At 41.1% G+C, this 19,585-nt stretch overlaps 1 protein-coding gene across 1 annotated transcript; it reads left to right on the forward strand.

Moving 5' to 3' along the window:
* The first annotated feature begins 6,476 nt into the window (after nt 1–6,476).
* LOC147140831 (AP-1 complex subunit mu-1) lies at nt 6,477–19,240 on the forward strand. Its single transcript, XM_086043606.1, has 12 exons — nt 6,477–6,683; nt 7,924–8,080; nt 9,583–9,650; nt 9,725–9,855; nt 9,941–10,088; nt 10,213–10,339; nt 10,719–10,861; nt 12,036–12,107; nt 12,327–12,485; nt 12,632–12,757; nt 18,273–18,348; nt 18,711–19,240. Exons 1-12 carry the CDS (start codon nt 6,642–6,644, stop codon nt 18,731–18,733), a joined length of 1,272 nt encoding a protein of 423 aa, XP_085899732.1. The 5' UTR covers nt 6,477–6,641; the 3' UTR covers nt 18,734–19,240.
* Nucleotides 19,241–19,585: the final 345 nt, after the last annotated feature.

The raw sequence follows: 19,585 nt of genomic DNA on the forward strand, positions 1-19,585 counted from the left end.
AGTAGAAGAGTTCTTGTCTTTGACATGCTAGCAGTAGTTAGCCTTATCAGACACGGCATCGCACTCAAGGTAAAATCAAGCAAATAAAATATGAATGGACTACGGCAATAATGAGTCTAAAAAGATAAAGTAGTCCTAAGACGGTTGGTCAACGATGATGTATGCACTGCTAGAGAGTATTCGTTCACTTACATTGGATGTACATTGAATGAAGGCTAATATATGTGTCAACAACTGCTTTGGGGTAGACCTAATGCAAATAATCATTTACAACGCACTGATGGAGGACAAACTGCACATTACACTACATAGCGATGCACAAAAAACAGTTAACTGTTATTTAAAGAATGGTTTTAAAACAAAATCAATAATTATCAATATTGACTGATATGAAATACTAAGATTGTGACGGTTTTTCAAACATTTCACAGCCCTTCTAAGCACATTATCTTTAAAATGGAGTTTATTCAATCTTTATATCGACCAGTTTATTTCACTCTTTCATAGTTACATTGACCTCTTATTAAAGGTTAAGTCCATCCATCCATTATCGATACTGCTTATCCTCATAAGGGTAGCGGGGCGTGCTGGAGCCTATCCTAGCTGTCTTCGGGCAGTAGGCGGGGGACACCCTGAATTGGTTGCCAGCCAATCGCAGGGCACACAGAGACAAACATCCGCACTCACAATCACACCTAGGGGCAATTTAGAGTGTCCAATCAACCTACCATGCATGTTTTTGGAATGTGGGAGGAAACCGGAGTTCCCGGAGAAAACCCACACAGGCACAGGGAAAACATGCAAACTCCACACAGGGAGGCCGGGGCCGAGATCGAACCCACGACCTCTGAACTGTGAGGCGGACGTGCTAACCAGTCGACCACCATGCCGCCCTAAAGGTTAACTATTATGTTAAAATAAAATAACCTAAATGTATTTTTCTATGGGTCATTATTTTCAATAGTTGAAAAAAAATTCAATACATATAGATATCGACCAATATGAAACACTTGTATCGTGATATACTTTTCAGCCCTAATTGATTGACAACTAAACATGCATAACTTGAATACAATAGCATGCTGTATATCGTCACTGTCCTGTGAAAACCACTTACCTCCAATTTTGGAAACGTTTTTAAGTTTCACTTTTCACATGCGATGTCTGTAACGCAGAAACATGATTCATGTAAAAATGAATGAACAGGAGAAAGAATAGTCAGATACATTGTATGGCGGAAAAAGCTATGTATGTATCGATAAATTGAGAAATTTACATTGATAACAATGTATAAATAAAATACAGCATGTGATATGTTCTGATGTGAATGTGAAAAGCAGCAAGAATAGTCTGATGCATTGTATGAATAAAAAAAAAAAATATATATATATATATATATATATATATATATATATATATATATATATATATATACATCAATAAATTGTCTACACTCTATTATTAGCATAGATTGACATCTCTACATGAATAATATCCAAAGTATAAATGGAATACTATAGCATTACATATATGCAGTTGTGAATGCAAACAGCAGCAAGAATAGTCAGCAGCACTGTATGAAGCAAAAATCTTTAAATATATCATAAATGTATTACAGGTCATAAAGACTCAAAATACAATCATGGATTGAGAACTTGATATGAATAAAAGTATATAAATGAAAGACTGTAGCATGCTTTATGTGCAGATGTGAATGAACACCTGCAAAGGATAGACAGCAGCATTGCAGGTGGCAAGAAAACTACATGTATGAATAAATAGTCTAAATATGGATTGACAGCTGAACATGAATCAATGACGTCTAAACAATACAGTGCTGTATTATACTGTGTGTACAATATAAATGATATTAAAAAATAGTCAGCAGCACTGCATAAATCGCCAACTAGAAGACAAAAAAGTAGTCCACAGTTCCATTGCATGTGGAAAAACTGCAAAAGCTCGACTCTCTCTGCAACGGCGTGCATGAACATCCGTGTTGAGTTTGGTTTTCAGGCATTCGTGACGACAATATTGCCTGAGGACCTCCTCCAAACCAAGCATGAAGTCATAAATATCAGTGGCACAAGCTCACTTTCTCAAACATAAACTCACATCATGAGCTCAGTGCCTTATTTGGTCGCTCAGGAGGCTGCCAGCACACGAACACACCCACACAAGTTTGACAAACCCTTCAAAGTAAGAATGATACTTGATAAATATTTCTCAACTTCACACCATCTATTGTGTTATCTGTGCAAGAAGACGGAGAGGCCTTTGAAACAGATGAGAGAAGAGAAGGGAATCAGATGCATAGTGCTGGAAATGGGAACCCTCCCACAGGAAAGCTCGGCTGAACTCCTCTTCTCCTTTTATGGTCAAAAACTCCCCCAAAAGCCACAGGATCGCCTTGGGAACATATCGTCGGAGAGTCTTGCTAAGTTTAAACTAGTGGAGAGTGAGTATGCAGAGGAACACAAAAATGTCAACAAGTGTGCTTTATGTTTAGTTTAATAAAAAAAATAAAAAATTAAAAAAGCAACAGCACTGTAACACCTGTGCACTGAGTCAACAAACACGTCATTGCCCCCATGCTCATCTGTACAAACATGTCTGCAAATTACACAGTGACAACCACTGACTCCAGACATGAGCAAGGCAGAGGGGAGAGACTTTACATGAGAAAAAAAACACACATGAAAGTATTATAGCCAGACCAATTAATACAAATGTAATCTTTTCTTTTTAAGAAAGTGCAGTAGTTTGCCTTGGCTCCATCGGATGAGCCCAGGTACGACTGTTTGAAGGCCATTGGAAGCATAATTCTAGCCATGATGTTCGCTTTCCAGAGGCAAAGCCACACTGTATTTGTTTTCCGCATTCCTTGTGGGAAGTCGGCATGCCTCTCTACCATACAAAATGTGAAATCACACAACTAGTCAAGTTTTTGTAGTTCAGCAAATGTGCAGTGGCTCATTTGTAGGAGACAAAACAGAACCCCAAAACTGGCCAATCTGAACAGAACTACATTGAGCGGATAAGTGTTGCCAAAAATTTGCAACCCAATTCAAATTGGGAATCTACTCATTTTGGCCCCCTCACCCTTCAGTTAGGGAAGCCCTGGTACAGTATATATAGAGTTACATTTGGCTTGGGTCCCCGCAACCACCCAGTTGTGTTCTGACAATGACTCAAACTTGGCAGCGACATGTGTCACTTTGAAGAGGCCCACTCATCCCACTGGAGGTCCCGCGCTGAAAGGCTCCTCACGCCAAAACTTGTCCAGACCTACAGAGGGATGGCGTTACCGCCTTTGTATCAGATTGCAAGTTATTTTAGACAGCATACACCGGTATACTCTCAACTACTATACTATTGGAGCAGAAGAAGAACCTTTTATTGGTTCCCCCAAACAGGCCACAACATTATGACCACTTGCACTAACTAACTAGATCCAGTACAAAAATATAATGCTTTGTTTGGATTGACACGGGCAGAGAAGAAGCTATTAATCTGAAGGGGACTTATGGGAAATATTCTTTTTGATGGCTTGAGTGTAAGTAGTTGGGGCTCTGAAGTGCCTGCCTACTCAATTGTGAAATTAAACTAAAATATGTCTTTTGTGAGTTGCGTATTTCTGAAAACGTGTCTCTGAAAGAGCCGTTTTGAATATCGCCAGATTGTGACATAGGCAGTGGCGCGCATAACCCCGCCCCCACATCACATTTTTCATCCAGTGTGCTGCCTCTGTATGGGAAAATACAATCGGTTTTACTGTGTGTCTGGGGACTCACTTTTTCTTCTTAGATTGCCGTTAGCTAGCAGTGCCACCAGCGTTAGCTTCTGATGGTATAACCCACGAATGGAGAAGTGTAATTTGCCATTTTAGTGAAGAAGTGCTGCCCCCTCGAGTGACAATAAAATCCAAGATTTTACTGTCTTATGGGGGCTTGCTTTTTCTTCACATCTTCTTCACAGCTGTTATCACCTGGTCATAAGGGGCACATATCCGAATGCTTAGCAAAGTTGACAATGTAAGGGTGGTGGTGTTTTTATGTGGCAACGTGCCTGCTGCATGCACCACACATGTATATGTTACACAAATTGACAAGTGGAATTTGGTGGCTTCATCGCAACCAGCTAATTTCACCCCCAGTTATCAAAGAGATCAAAGCCATACTTGGCATTGCACCGCGGTAGAAGGGGAGTTAGGTGGTATGTGAGCAGTGGTTTATTTCCACGAGGCAAGAACACAACCGTCAAAAAAGTCTGAGTTGAGTCAGGCTTAAAATAAAAACCAAGACTTGCCAAGGGCCATTGGGGTTCAAAGTAAACATTTTTACTTTTACTTCAAAAGGAATTTACTGTACCGCTTCATCAGTGAAGCATGGTGGTAGTGCCATGGCGTGGGCATGTATGTCTGCCAATGGAACCGGTTCCCTTACTTTTATTGAAGTGACTTCTGACAAAAACATCAGGATGAATTCTGAAGCATTTCAGGCAATATTGCCCTGCGACTGGCTTGCGACCAGTTCGGGGTGTAGTCTGCCTTCGCCCGTTGACGGCTGGGATAGGCTCCAGCACCTCCCCGCGACCCTGTATAGGAAAAGCGCTTTGGAAGATGACAAATGACACATTTCAGGTAATATTAATAAACTGCTCATATTCAGCCCATATTGGACAGCACTTCACAGTGCAGATGGACAATAACCTGAAACATACCAGCAGCCATCGGCCCCTCATTTCAACAATTAAACAACAGTTACATTTCAGTAAAACAAAAGTCATATATGTAGAATATTACTTCATGAGTTTTGCCCATGAGTCTCCTGTTGTAAGAGTCTGCCAGTGACTTGAACCAGAAGGAAGTGTTTTGTCCTGTACTGCGGAATGCAGAAGTTGGTTTGGCATAATCATAGATATGAATATAGGCAGGTATGACACGCCCCTTTTGAGCTGTGGCTCAACAGTGACACTAAGCTAGGAGGTGACACTAAGCTAGGAGGGGCAAAGACATTAGCACATTCCATGTGTAAAGGATAGGGGTATACCGAGGAAATCGGGCCCGATCACATCATTTTCAGCTGATTGGAATAGGGGAAGGGAAAATATTACATTTTTAAAATTGTATTTTTTTTTTTTTTATTTGTTTATTTTTAAGGGCTGAAAAGCATTGAAATAATCCGGAGGTACACAGAGGTCCATAGAAAAAAAATGTAATGCGCTTTGCGTACCATATGGTGGAGATTTAGCGCTATATAAGTTCACATATATGCTTACTACAAAATATCGTAGCACAGACAGAAACACCAGAAGTAAACAATGTCAGTGGGGGAACGTTCTGGTATTTGTCGTGGGAAGCTAACGTGAAACTACTGTCATGTAACAATGATAATGTCTGCAGTATCGAAATACTTAACAGAGACAGTGCAATGGCATCAGCTTGCGAATGTCACATGGCCAAACAGGAAAACAGAAAACAGGTGAGCCGTGATTCGTCATTACCAGACCCCTGAGCAACTGTTCATTTTCAGTCGACAGCAAGTGACCAAATGCCCCCTAAAACTGATAAAAACGGGTGGGTGTTGCTGCTTAATTCATATTCCACAAACGCAATATTAATCAGAATATTGCGGTTAGACTAGTGGAGCTGCACAGAACATATTGTAAAGAACATTTTTGACTTGACCTCTCTTTAATACATTGCCATGGGATCAGATTGGGATCAGTATCGGCAGATCCTGAAAATGTAGTGATACAGACTCGTGCGCAAAAAAAAAAAAAGTGTGATTGGACATCCCTAGTAAAGGTTTCCTGCGCCGTTCACACACATGTGGTTCAAACCCACGCTGTCACCACATCACTAGCTTAGAAGCGGCGAGCGCTGAATGTTGAGCTAAACCCGGGCTCAAAGCTAAGCGGCCATTTTTCTCTTTAGTGGTAGCTCAGAGGAGTGAGGTTTTACACAATCACACAGCTCAAGATGGCATCCGTTACACATGAATGATGATGGTCAGAAAATCGAAAACAAAGGATTCCAGCACATTGTGCAGCATATGGTTTGGCACGTTGTTGTAAAATTACGAAAAGGCAACTGAGAATATGGGAATTGTCTCTCCCAACATGGTTAACCAGGCTTCTATGGTCACTGACGTATATATTCATATATTATAATTCTATATATGAATATATACATGCGTAGCTACAATGCGCTGGCATATGTTAGTGTAACTATTTGTGCGCATAACCACACAAATTTGACTAACATCTTTGTACGAAGTCTAAACATCGGAAATGGTCATCTTTGGTCGCTCGTGAAGACAACTTGTGTAAAACAAAAGACATTATAGAAGTTTAATATTTTTACAGGTGCATTGCCCCAGTACTTTGGCAAAAATATAACGCCATAGGTCTCGTCCCAACATTATGTGCTATTACCCCGTGTTGCACTTCTTCCTCCTACTCAACAGGAGGCGCTGAATGGCGCGACAAAAAGCGGAAGTGCCGCTCAACTTTAGTTTTTTTCCCCAGTATTATGAATGAACGCCCGAAATCATTTTTTCTCTCGGAACAAGTTATCATCTAGGAAAGTCGAAGCGGTGTGGACGAGGCGCTCGGCGTGAAAAAAAATCTTTGAAAAGATGTCTGCGAGCGCCGTTTACGTCTTGGATTTGAAAGGAAAGGTAAAGAGAGCTGTCTAACGGTTAGCCGGCTAGCGTTAGCCTAGCAGCTAGGCGCCGTGCTAGCGCATTCCTTTCTGACAGCTCAGTGTGAGGTGGATAACGGTCTATTGTTAATAATGTAGTGTGGAATTAAAATAAAGACAATTATGCAAAGTACTTATCAGGGCGGTTATCTGTACAGTATATCGTTGTCAAATGTTAGCCTACAGGATGTGAAGGCTTAAAAACACCCCCAACAAACTGACAGCTGTTTCCTCTCGTACATCAGGATGCTAGCAATAAGTAACGTCACGCATTATATATATATATATATATATATATATATATATATATATATATATATATATATATATATATATATATATATATATATATATGAAAACTGCTTTTGGTCACATTTTTCGAAATGATCAATGCGTGAATTTCACTGGTATTCAACAGCTGAAACAAGAACATTTTCATATTTAAATAAGATTGTGCATTTTATCTAGCACGACTGATCAATACAGCCTTAAAATAATAAGAATACCAGAAAATAAATCAACTTTACCTTTAGAAAAAGCAATTGACAATGATTATTCAAAAACAGTGTTCTCCTCTTATTTTTTCCCCCACTTCTGGGATTTGCTTTAGATCACCAGAAACATTTTTCCCCCAGCATTAACTTGCATCAACTTCCACAGAAATAAAGAAAAGTAACTTTTTTTTTCTTGAGAGATAGTACGAAAATAGTTTTTCCTTTTGGCAAAAATGTCTCTGTTGTTACTCTTTTGTCAAAAGGCGTATGTAAACACTAGGGGTGTGCATTTCTCCACAAAAGACGATTCGATCCGGTTTTCGATATGTTAGGTGTGAGACGATTCATGGACGGCTCGATTTGAAAATGGAACGATTCGGTTTGACTCAGTGAGATTACGATTCGGTTTGATATATTATGGTTCAGTTCGATAGTGTATGATCGCACCTTTTAAATTAAAAATGGTTTTCCGGTTCAAACCATTTTTTGTTACACCCCTAGTAAACACCATCCTTAAGAAATTACCATTTTAAATGTTCAACAATTGAAAAGAAAATTGAAAAATCTCTCTCTCTTGTCAGTAATTCATAATAACCACCACCTTGCACAATACAAATATGCAAATATGCTGTCTGTTTTTTTTCTGATTCAAAATTTCTCCTAATTCGACTGCAAGTGCTCTGAAGGTGTTGAGCTTCATGAACTATGGCATGTTCCCATCAGGTGCTGGTTTGCCGGAACTACCGCGGCGATGTGGACATGTCTGAAATCGAGCATTTCATGAGTCTCCTGATGGACAAGGAGGAGGAGGGGACGCTGTCTCCTATCCTGGCCCACGGTGGCGTGCGTTTCATGTGGATCAAACATAATAACCTCTACTGTATCCTTCCGTGTCCCCGCATCACACATTCAAAGCTTACCACCCTAGGCCATTCGAACTGTGCTTAAAGCGGAAGTCAACCCGAACATATTTTTTTTAAGAATATGTTGCCAGCAGGCCCACTAGTTGAAACACGGCATTCTGATTAATTTTGCGTTTGTGGAATATAATTTAAGCAGCAAATTGCACTTGTTTTCTTTCATTTTGCTGCTTAATTTATATTCCACAAACGCAAAATTAATCAGAATGCCGCGTTTCAACTAGTGGGCCTGCTGGGAACATATTCCTGAAAAAAATATGTTTGGGTTGATACATTGAATCCCTTGAAATTTACAGTTTGGTATTCGGGAATTTGCATATGTACAGATTTTTGGGGGGGGGAATCTATCATCCTTTATTCAGTGAAAACTCATCTATTTACTATTTTTTGGATCAGGTAAAAGCATTTAAAGTACCGGTAGTACTTTGGCACCATCTGGTGGAATCTTGCTTTTTTTAATTTTTTTTAATTTTTTTTATTTTTTAGGTTTCTCTGTGAGTAATTTTTTGTAGGTTTCCTGCTGTATTGGCAGCTCTTGAATGTACCTTGTGCACAGTCAAAAATGACGCTGAATGTTTGTTTCTGCTTTTCTACTGATGCAGCTAATAATAGCTTGTGTAGTTTACTTAGCCGCCAAAATTTGCTTGTATTCCCAAACATTTAGCATTGTGTATTGATGCCAAAAGGTCACATTGATGACTTAATAGCTTTTGTGTAAAATACTAGTTCGGCATATTTGTTTTCCATGTCAGATGTCACGTTAGTCTATGCTGGCGTGTTATTTAGGCTAATATGCTCTCTAATTAGTGATGAGCTCCATGTGAAGGTGGTTTGTTTGTGATGAGCCATTACTGAATACAGTCGTTCACTACTTTGTACATGCATAGGGAATGGTGTTGATGCTTGATGATCCTCTGCATTTGAAGAGCTCTTCTACTATATTGTGGCATCGAGAAGCAATTACAAATTCTTCTGGGGGGTGTCAATTATTTGCGGAATTTCGCTGTTTGCAGCAGGGCTCAGTATGGCATTCCCGAATAGCCGAGACTCACTCTAAATGTAACAACCTGAAGTGTGCAGTGTACGTGTCAAACAGTTACTGGAATGTGACTTGCCAGTGATTTATGGTAACTGTTACCTTGCATCATGAAATCAAATAACGATTTGAGTAATACACAGAGTCAAACTGGTCCATTGTGTGTATACATTGTGCATGTCATGATTAATGTAGGTCTATTATGTAACCACCACCTTTCACAATAGAAATCAATAGAACTGCTAGAAATAATCCTTTGTCAAAAGTTAAAAAAAAGAAAAAAAAGTCATGCGTGCACGCAATGTACGCATCATCAATGCAATTCCTCCTCTCGCCACTTATTCACGATAAACTATTGCACAATAGAAATAATCAGAACAACAGAACTTTGATTGTGGTTAAAATCTCTTAACCTCATTGCCTCAGTGGTAGCAACATCGAAGAAAAATGCCAGTGTTTCCTTGGTTTTCTCCTTTTTGTACAAAATCGTCCAGGTAAGATTTACATTTTTGAAAGGCAACAGTTGTTTGGTGTCCTGGTTTTAAAAGCGACATTTGGATGCCTCAAGGTTTTTTCCGAGTATTTCAAAGAACTGGAGGAAGAGAGCATCCGGGATAACTTTGTCATTATTTACGAGCTGATGGACGAATTGATGGACTTTGGCTACCCACAGACCACTGACAGCAAGATTCTGCAAGAGTGAGAAATCCTATGATACAATGTTGCATACAATAGACTGTTCGACTATTTCACCTCCCGTGTGGTTTTGTTTCCCCTCTGTCAGGTATATAACTCAGGAGGGGCACAAATTGGACACAGGCGCGCCGCGGCCACCTGCCACGGTCACCAATGCCGTTTCGTGGCGTTCCGAGGGCATCAAGTACAGGAAAAACGAAGTCTTCCTGGATGTCATCGAGTCAGTCAACCTCCTGGTAGGAACTGATTGTTTTAGCCTTGTGTCAATGTGTGTATTAGTTGCTCTGATGCCTTCCTGTGTGCACCACCACATCCTTCAGTCTAGATGGCAAATCTTATTCTGCTACCTCCACTCCTCAGGTCAGTGCCAACGGCAACGTCTTGCGCAGCGAAATCGTCGGCTCCATTAAGATGCGCGTCTTCCTGTCCGGCATGCCCGAGTTGCGCCTGGGCCTCAACGACAAGGTTCTGTTTGAAAACACTGGACGTGAGTTCCCATAAATAACGGGCTCTTATTGTCAGTACTGTGCAAAAATCTTAGGACACCATTAGTTTTATTTTTACAATGAAACCTTTTCACACCATTCAAGTTGGCATTGTAAACCAGTAACTAATATGACACATGCAGTGAGCAGATGACAAAATAAAACACGAAACAAATTGCATCGACAAAATATTGTCATGGGGTCATGGTAAGAATCTCCGTAAAGGTGCCGGTACAGCAGTGCATTGTATTACTCGATTATCATGATTATCGTTCCCATCCCGACTAGGGAAAAACTATAGAATTGACTTCATTGACACCTTTCAGGGATGTTCTCACTTTTCTTGTAAAATCTCCTCTGTTGTGGCTTCCATCCTTACAGGCGGCAAGAGTAAATCTGTGGAGTTGGAGGATGTCAAATTTCACCAGTGCGTCCGCCTGTCTCGCTTCGAGAACGACCGCACCATCTCCTTTATCCCACCCGACGGCGAGTTTGAACTCATGTCATATCGCCTTAACACTCACGTAAGTGCAATGTTTTTTTAAGGGGTTGAGGTTTGAATTCTTCATTTAGAAGTTTGAATCCTTCCAAGTATTTGTTGTTCACTAAACTGCAACTGGGGGATGCAGCGTAAATTGGGCAATTCACATCAAGTGAAACTAGCCTTCAAAAGACATTTGAAAGGATTGTTATGGAGAAATGCGTCAAACTGACAAGCGCCAAGTGCGTCGCTTCCAGTGGCAAATGTAAAATGCATAAATTGCGGAATGACCACGTCTCAAAGTCAACCAGAAGGCTAATTGTTGCTAAAGACTTGATCTACAGATAAGAATCAGGTCATATTTAATACTGCGCAGTTTTTTATTTGCAAAAAGTTTAAAATATCACATAAATTTCATCCCACTTAACGATCGTGTCCCACTTGGTGTTGATTCTTTGCAAAAAAAAAATCTAAGTTTATATCTTTGTTTGAAGTCTGAAATGTGGCAAAAGATCAAACATTTCAGCTAATATTTTCGCACTGTACTGTAACTATGAATATTTTATGGACTAAGGATAGCATTGAATAAATTGTATTTCCTCCCAACCCATCCCTGACATGTAATGTTTTCTCTCTACGATTGCCTTGATTATCCATTCTGTACTATTATTCTTTTTTTCTTGTCCATACATAATTTAAATGATTTGCATGTTTGGAACAAAAAAAAAACTCACATCAAATAATGTATCAGAGACATTAGCCAATCGGGCCATTGCTTACCATAATTGGAAGAGGGGAAAATGCAGCTCAAATTAGTCCCTGCTGTTGTTGTGGACAGTACTCCACCAACAAGTTACAACTGTGGGGTGGCATGGCTCAGTGGTAGCGTGGTCGTTTCCCAACCCGGAGGTTGTGGGTTCGATCCCCGGCCATGGTGACCATGTCGAAGTATCCTTGAGCAAGATACTAAACCCCCAGTTGGTCCTGATGCTGCGTCATCAGTAGGTAGATGAGGTACAGTGTAAAGCGCTTTGAGTACCCAAGGTAGAGCGCTATATAAGTGACAGCCCATTTACAAAACAAGAAGTCATTTAACGCTGTAGTAATGTGTGACGCCCACTAGATGGAGACTGTGTAACAAGAAAAAGGGTGATCAATGCAATCCACTGAATTTGCATGCAGATGATAACCTGTGTGTGTTGTTGGTTATGTCTCAGGTGAAGCCGCTCATCTGGATTGAATCAGTCATCGAGAAGCACTCTCACAGTCGCATTGAGTATATGATTAAGGTAAAGTTCTGCGTGCCATGATTGTATTTAGAAGTGGCAGTAAGTCTGCTATCTAATTAGACTGTAATTAATAGATCAGTCTCATCTTTGAACCGCCACCGCAGTGATTATGATTAACTGTTGTCGTCCTGTGCGTGACAAGCAAAATTTAAAACGACAAACTGGTTTCTCATCTTGACCTGCTTGTTTACGCACTTGTGTTCCCACCACCTCTCCTAGGCCAAAAGCCAGTTCAAACGGCGCTCCACCGCCAACAACGTGGAGATCCACATTCCTGTGCCAACAGATGCTGACTCTCCCAAGTTTAAGACCACGGTTGGCAGTGTGAAGTGGGTTCCTGAGAACAGCGAGATCGTCTGGTCCATCAAGTCCTTCCCCGTGAGTGACTCACAAGACGGAGCTATGCAAATGACTTTTGAATTCTGCTTGTTGGTCTTGCACTGAGTCATTCTGGGGCTAAACCAACCTGCTTTTTATTCACCCGCGATGTGTTGGTTTCTAAGATGTTGGTGTCTTCGTGACAGGGCGGCAAGGAGTATCTCATGCGCGCTCACTTTGGCCTCCCCAGCGTGGAAGCGGAAGATAAGGAGGGGAAGCCCCCGATCAGTGTCAAGTTTGAGATCCCCTATTTCACCACCTCGGGCATCCAGGTACGCACCACTGGAAAAGTCGTAGTTCCATGGGTACCACTTTACTCTTATTCTAAACACAGGGGTGGGCGACTCCATTCGTGGAGTGCCAAATGGTCAGGATTATTATCCAGCTCCTGTAGAGCTTGCTGATGAGCAGATCGTTTGAATCAGGTGGGTTGGAGAAGGGAAGACATCTAAAACATGCAGGACAGCAGCCCTCCCGCAGTTGCCCACCCCAGGTTTAATTAACACTTGCTGTAAGTCATAACAGTGACAGTGACCTCCAGCTTGCCAAATAGTAAGCATATAATGAGTCATTTAAGGTCACCGCACTTGAGTCCATTGCACAAAAACACATGTTCCTCACAATCTCCACACTGCAATTCAGACTATTCAAACGGGAGGCAGTCGAGCAACCGCAAAAGTTCAGTTCGGGATGGAGCTGTCTGACTGGCCTTTGTGTTTATCAAGGAAATAAAAAAAATGCTGCATGCTAAGACAAATGTTCCCACCAAAACAATGATGCAAATGAGCTTCCTCCTCCACTAACTGTTGGCTGTGATGAGCCACGCTGACTGCATAATGACAGTCATCCCGTGATTATACGCGGCGAGAAGGAACGCGACATCGCATTTTCCCATGTTGTGCACATTGCGAATGACACTTGGCAAAGACTTGTTTGTGCACTGTTCAGGTTTCCATAATTGTACATTTACATTCCAGATCAAACCAATGTTCAACAATGTACATTTTTTTTTTTATATTTATACACACTGATGTTGCAGAAGTTTTACTTTCCCATACCAGTCAAAGATGTTCCATCATACCACACACAGTATGCTGTATGTAAAGAGGAAAGAAAACACTGATTGCAAAGCCTTTGGCCTTGGCAGCGTTTATTCCTGGGACCTAAATTGCTCCGTTGAACAACTTTTATATTATTTGTTTATTCTAAACATATATCGTGTATTGTGGGCCTCCACAAACATGACTTCAAGTGCAATAATATCTTTACTTACACCTTGAATTTATATGACTGGTGATAATATGACTTTTCCAATGTCAAGTATATCTTTTTATAGGGTCTATTTCTATACAGTACGAATATGTCGTTGACATTTGGGTGTGTGGTGAATCATTTGTAAACAGCTGTAAATCACAGGATAACAGGGTTGACTCACTACAATGCAAGTTCAAGGTTCAGCCACACTAAATGTAATCTGAGTTTTTACCATTTTAGAGTTGACACAAAGGAGATATTTTGCGAACCCAGAAAGGGTCAACATGATGCATTGATAGATATACTGTATATACTTCTTTTTTTTCATCACGTGAGGGAAATTACATTGTCACATCAGCAATATTCACACATATGCACTCGTATTAATGATATCATTAGCCTAATAGCATACTTGCCTCGGTCATGTTTTATTATTTTGGAAAGCAAGGAAAAAAAGTTTTAACAAGCACATTAGTATTTTTCTATGGTATAGTAATAGGTTAAAATGACTTTGTATATTATGCTTTGAGGCAAACGATACAAAAAACAACCAACAGTGATTAGATACAGAAATGGCATTGAACAGTGATTAAAAGTTATTTCAATGTGATCAGAGCAACAAAGGGTGGGAGAAATGAAGATTGAGATGCTGCTTGTTAGTATGTGATAGGATAAATATAGCATAGTTATGCTACAGTAATATTTATATACAATTTGTTCAAAGTGACAAGCATAATATTGACACTGCGATACACCCAATATGTACAGTGTGTGAAACTGAAAGTCATATTTAAACAATGAATACAAATTGAGAGGTATAAATATGGATAATATAAACATTGTTTAGCATGTACTGTATATTAATATGCACTATACTGATTGTCTTAGTATTAGGAGAGCAGTTCTGTAATGACTTGTCAATCAAAAAGTGTAAAGAAATGAATGCATAAGGGCAAAGTGGTAGCATTTAACTAAAATGAGACTGTTGAGTGTCTTAAAGCATCACCCACATCCAGCATTTCCACATTTGCCGTGATTTTGAAGTTGGCGTGGATGTTTTTTTGTATACCTGTAAACATGAATCATCATAATTAATAGTAATTTCGCTATAGTAAATAGTAATTGTAATTTTGACCAAATTTCTCTTGACAAGTGGGTACGAGCGAGCTCTGATGAAGATGTCCACATACTTGGACACAGACGCCAACGTGCGAAGCGCCACTTAGGATGAGTGTGACCGATCATGTGATTGGGTGACTTGATTTCAACTTCTCTCAGCGTTTATCGCACTTTGGTGCAGCCGGCCACCCCTGTTGCTGTCCCATTCGTGCGTCAAGCGTCTATATTAGAAGGCAGCAACAGACGACTTCTTGTGCTTTTCGCTTCACTCGCTCCGTGCGAGCATTGGCAGTGAAGTTTAATTAAGCCATGTAAATATCTGAGCATGGGAAAGTTCTTCTTAACGGCACCACTAAATGCATATGGGGCATTGTAATTGAAGTGCACATCATATATTTAAGTGCTTGTATAAATGCCACACTTGTGGCAGGTGGCAATTGACACCAGCTAAGGTGACTCGACGGGATGGGCGACGCTAGCCCCTTTGACATTGTTGGTGCAAAATTACAGCACGAGAGCAGTAACACCTCTTGTGCAGAACCCAGCTAAGCGCTATATTGCTGTAACAGCAACACGGTATCCCGCAATCAGACAATTTGATGCGTCATAGTGTTGGGTCCCGGTGTTACGACTTAAATGCCAAAATTGCTTTAAACGCAACGGTCACTCTCATGAGGACAAACACTGGATTGCCGTGGGATTGGGATAGCATGACGTAAATGTTTTCACCTAGTCGACACAACGCCATCAAAATTCCATTCTTGCCTGTGACTTTGTTTTCCTGTGCCATTTATATAGAAGCGCGTCATGGAAAAAAAAAAGCATCTCCTCTGCACATAGCAAAGTCACAAGCTCTAACGGTAATTTGGTGTCTTTTTGGGGGTGTTTTTTGGGCTTCTGTGGTACCCTGTCATAAAGTTGAAACTTTTACTGGTCGCAAAGACGCCAGTTAAATGCCATCAAAATACAATTTGTTGCTTGTGACTTTGATTTCCGTGCCATTTATGAAGAAGAGCGACATAAAACAAGGCATTTTCATATTGCAAAGTCACAAGCTAGAAAGATATTTTGGTGGCTTTTTGATGGCATTTTTCTTACTGCTCTGAAGGCAGAAAATTCCTGGGGTCATCTTTGTCCCTCCTTTTCATGAGGACAAACGCCAGAGCAACGTGGGATCCACGCAGTCAGCTAAAAGGCCATCAAAAAGCCACCAAAATACCATTCACGCTTGTGACTTGTTTTCCTTGCCGTCTCCAGCGACACAGAAAGAAGCCGTTTCTTTATTGCAAACAAAGTCGTAAGCGAGAATGGTATTTTGGTGGCTTTTTGATGGCCTTTTTGCTGACTGCGTGGACACGGTCGCGCCGTGCCAGCCCGATGCCTCGTGAATCCAGAAGCCGCGGCGCTCTGTGACCTTGCTGGGTCGAGGGAAAACAGGGCGACCAGAGGGCCCAGGACTGCCGCCAATCCGCCAACAAATTCCTCGCTTTCCCGCTCTCATCTGGAAGCCAGCGTGACAGACATGGCGGTTTATCCCCCCCCGCCCAAAAAAAAAAAAAAAAAAAGGTCATGTCAGCCTTAAGGTGGTCAAATGTGCTGCCCGGACTCCTAATGGTGAGAGCGCGCACGTGTGGTCAAGTTATTGCTGCACAGGAGTGCTGTTTACATGCACATGCAGTCAGCAGCAATCTTTTCTATACAAGTTGTGATTGTGACAGCTAGTTCCACTGTGTCATCCAAGTGCAATCGTGCTTAGGTGGAAGGTTATTTTTGGGCCTTTTTCTCGAAACCTGGCCGTGTGGTAACACTTTTCCATCTTGATTGTCGGTTAACGGCTTGTGTAAGTCGTACGGGCGATTGTGCTGATGCATCCAAAAAAGCAAAAGACAGTCATATCAAAGAAGAGCGCTTTCTCTCGAACGGCGGTTCTGTAGCCGCTTCCCCCTTCTCGTGAGTCACGTCGCTGCTTCCTCAAGCGCTCGTATCGCAAGACTCCCTAAAGAAGATGAACTCTTCGTCCTCCTGAGGGCTTGGAAAGTCTGTGGTTTGGACCAAATAGCGTTGAGCCTGCAAAACCATACAAACTTCTAGAACCTTTCCTGTCCTACACACTACTAAAAATACCTTTAATCGCCTAAGCCACCAAACAGTTAGTTCCGCTACGGTTTTAGAACAGTTAACCATGATCTGGCTTGTGTTTTTGATAATGTAGGTTTGATGGCTTCGTTAGCAGCACATAAGTCACCGTGAAACCGCAGTTAAGATTTGTATTTTCCTTAAATAGAGGTGCAACCGAATCGATCGGTCGGCATCGGGATCAGCGTTGATTTCCTTAATTTTGGGGGATCATTGATCGTCCAATCCCTTAAAATAAAAATGGCCTTGTCTATCGATCCCACCTCCTTTTGCAGAGGTATGAAAAAGTCAGTGACTGTCCTCTTCTGCTGTGAACTGACTAACAGGCTTTTCATTTTTATTTGAGATAACTACTTTGTGCAGTTAAAACAACCTATTTGCATTGTTTCACAGGTACTGTTCAATGTTTTACAATGAACTGGAACATTGAAAGTGTATGCTGTTGGGTTCGTTATGTAAAAAAAATCGGGATCAACAAGTCAGACATTTTAAAGATGGGTGATCGGTGATCGGTCAGAAAATTGTGATTGGTGCTTTAATCACAAAAGAAAAATTCAAAGGGCTTCAGAAGCCCACAGTTGACAAAGATTAGAAGATGATTTTTTCAAAACAAGCCATGATATTCTGATAAATATTGTGTTTGTGGAATACAAATTAAGCAGCAAAATCCACCCGTTTTTATTCTTCTCGAGGGGGCGGCCATTTTGACTTGCCGTCGACTGAAAAATGACATTTTTCACAGTTGCTCAGGGCTCACACAACAACCAATCATGGCTCAGCTTCAGAAAACAGGTGAATGTTACCTGAGCCCTGAGCAACTGTGATGTCATTTTCAGTTGACTGCAAGCAACACAATGGCTGCCCGCTGAGATGGATAAAAACGGGTGGATTTTGCTTCTTAACTCATATTCCACAGACACAATTGTAATCAGAATTCTGTGTTTCGACTAGTGGGGGCACATTCAACATATAATTGTAAAGACATTTTGGGGGGTTGACTTCCACTTTAAATGGTAACTAGCGTACACTTACGCTTAATCTACGCCAGAGGTCTCAAACTCAACATTTGTGGGGGCTCGCTGGAGGTAGTCTGGGTGTGTGGGGGCCGTGTCAAGTATTCCACCAAAAAGGAGTTAAAAGTATTTTAAAAAAAAAAAAAAAAAAAAAGAATCCAATCTTCTCAATCTTTAGTAATTACAGTTCAGAACATTAACGCTTCATCAGAATGCGAACAAGATTGGTGACCCGGTCCTCTTACCACTTTGCATTTGTCGGCAGGTGCGTTACCTGAAGATCATTGAGAAGAGCGGCTATCAGGCTCTTCCTTGGGTGCGCTACATCACCCAGAATGGAGGTGAGTATACACTCACTGCACACACACACTGTTCATGTGCAGGCATTAGGCAAGAGTTAGGCAATGGCCTGCAATGTTGTGGGAACTGATGTACTTCTATAAAAATAAGAGCTGCAGCATGAGGCAACGTCCTGTGAAATCTGTGAAAGTGTTTTTTTTTTTTCCCCCCTTCACATATAATGCGGAAAAGGTTGCTGCATGTGGGGTCTTTAAGTTCACTAATTACCACACATCCACATCTCATTTCCTTGGTTGTCCCGTCCTCCCGAGTTGGAATGCTCCCACTACTTGATTTCTCCACAATTGCTCCTCTTTTATTTATTCATATATTAGATTAAGTCTTGTCCCATTTCCTCCTGCAGATTACCAGCTCCGCACGCAGTAAGGCAACGCCTTAGCCGGGGCGGGAGAAAGCCGGGCGGCAGCAGTGGAGGCGGCGGCTAATGAGCCATCGTTGGCAGGTGTCAGTCAAGAGACCGCAGAGGACCGACTTAGTTTTGATCATTTTCCAGGCAATGCAAATATTAGACGCCGAGTTTGTACATCGGAGGAAAGCGATCAGTTTTCCAATGCGCGGCCAACTAAAGCAGGAGTCATGTTTACACGCAGTGTCATCAGTAGGTCACAAACATCACACACCTCTTTGTTGATTCTTTTTCTGTATATATTTGCTACATATCACTGAGGTCAGTGTTATTATTAGTTACAAGTGAGCCAATCAGTATATCTGTGTTACAGTGCCATCAGCTTTGCCCCATTTTTTGTCAGCTTTCAAACATGCAGAAAGTAAATCGAAGCGTTCATATTGCGGTTGCATGGTGATTCCTTATCTGTAACTCCTTCCCTATGTAACCACATCCTGTAAAATCATTAAATGTATATTTAGAGAAAACACTTGCCTTCATCATTGGGGGACACCCCGAAATCAGGCAACTTTTTCTTTATTGCAGATGTAACTTAGCAATTCTGATTTGGTGACTCATTCTTTTTTACATTCAAGTGAGCCATATCTAATTTACCGGTAACTGTTTACTGAACACCTGAAACAAATTGCACATGCATTAAGCGCACTGAAAGGAATTATGCCAAACAACAACCATTAAATATTAGTGAAATGAGAAATGAGCATCTCTGAACAGCTTGTGGTTCAATGGATATGTGCCATCAAGCTAGTCTACTGAGATGGGTGAAATGCACATATAGCAAGATACAAAAAGCACTAAGGCTAATTAGTAGG

The sequence above is a fragment of the Filicampus tigris genome, chromosome 10 (assembly GCF_054856515.1).
Source record: "Filicampus tigris isolate MCC_2025a chromosome 10, RoL_Ftig_1.0, whole genome shotgun sequence".
In the NCBI taxonomy this organism is placed as follows: Eukaryota; Metazoa; Chordata; class Actinopteri; order Syngnathiformes; family Syngnathidae; genus Filicampus; species Filicampus tigris.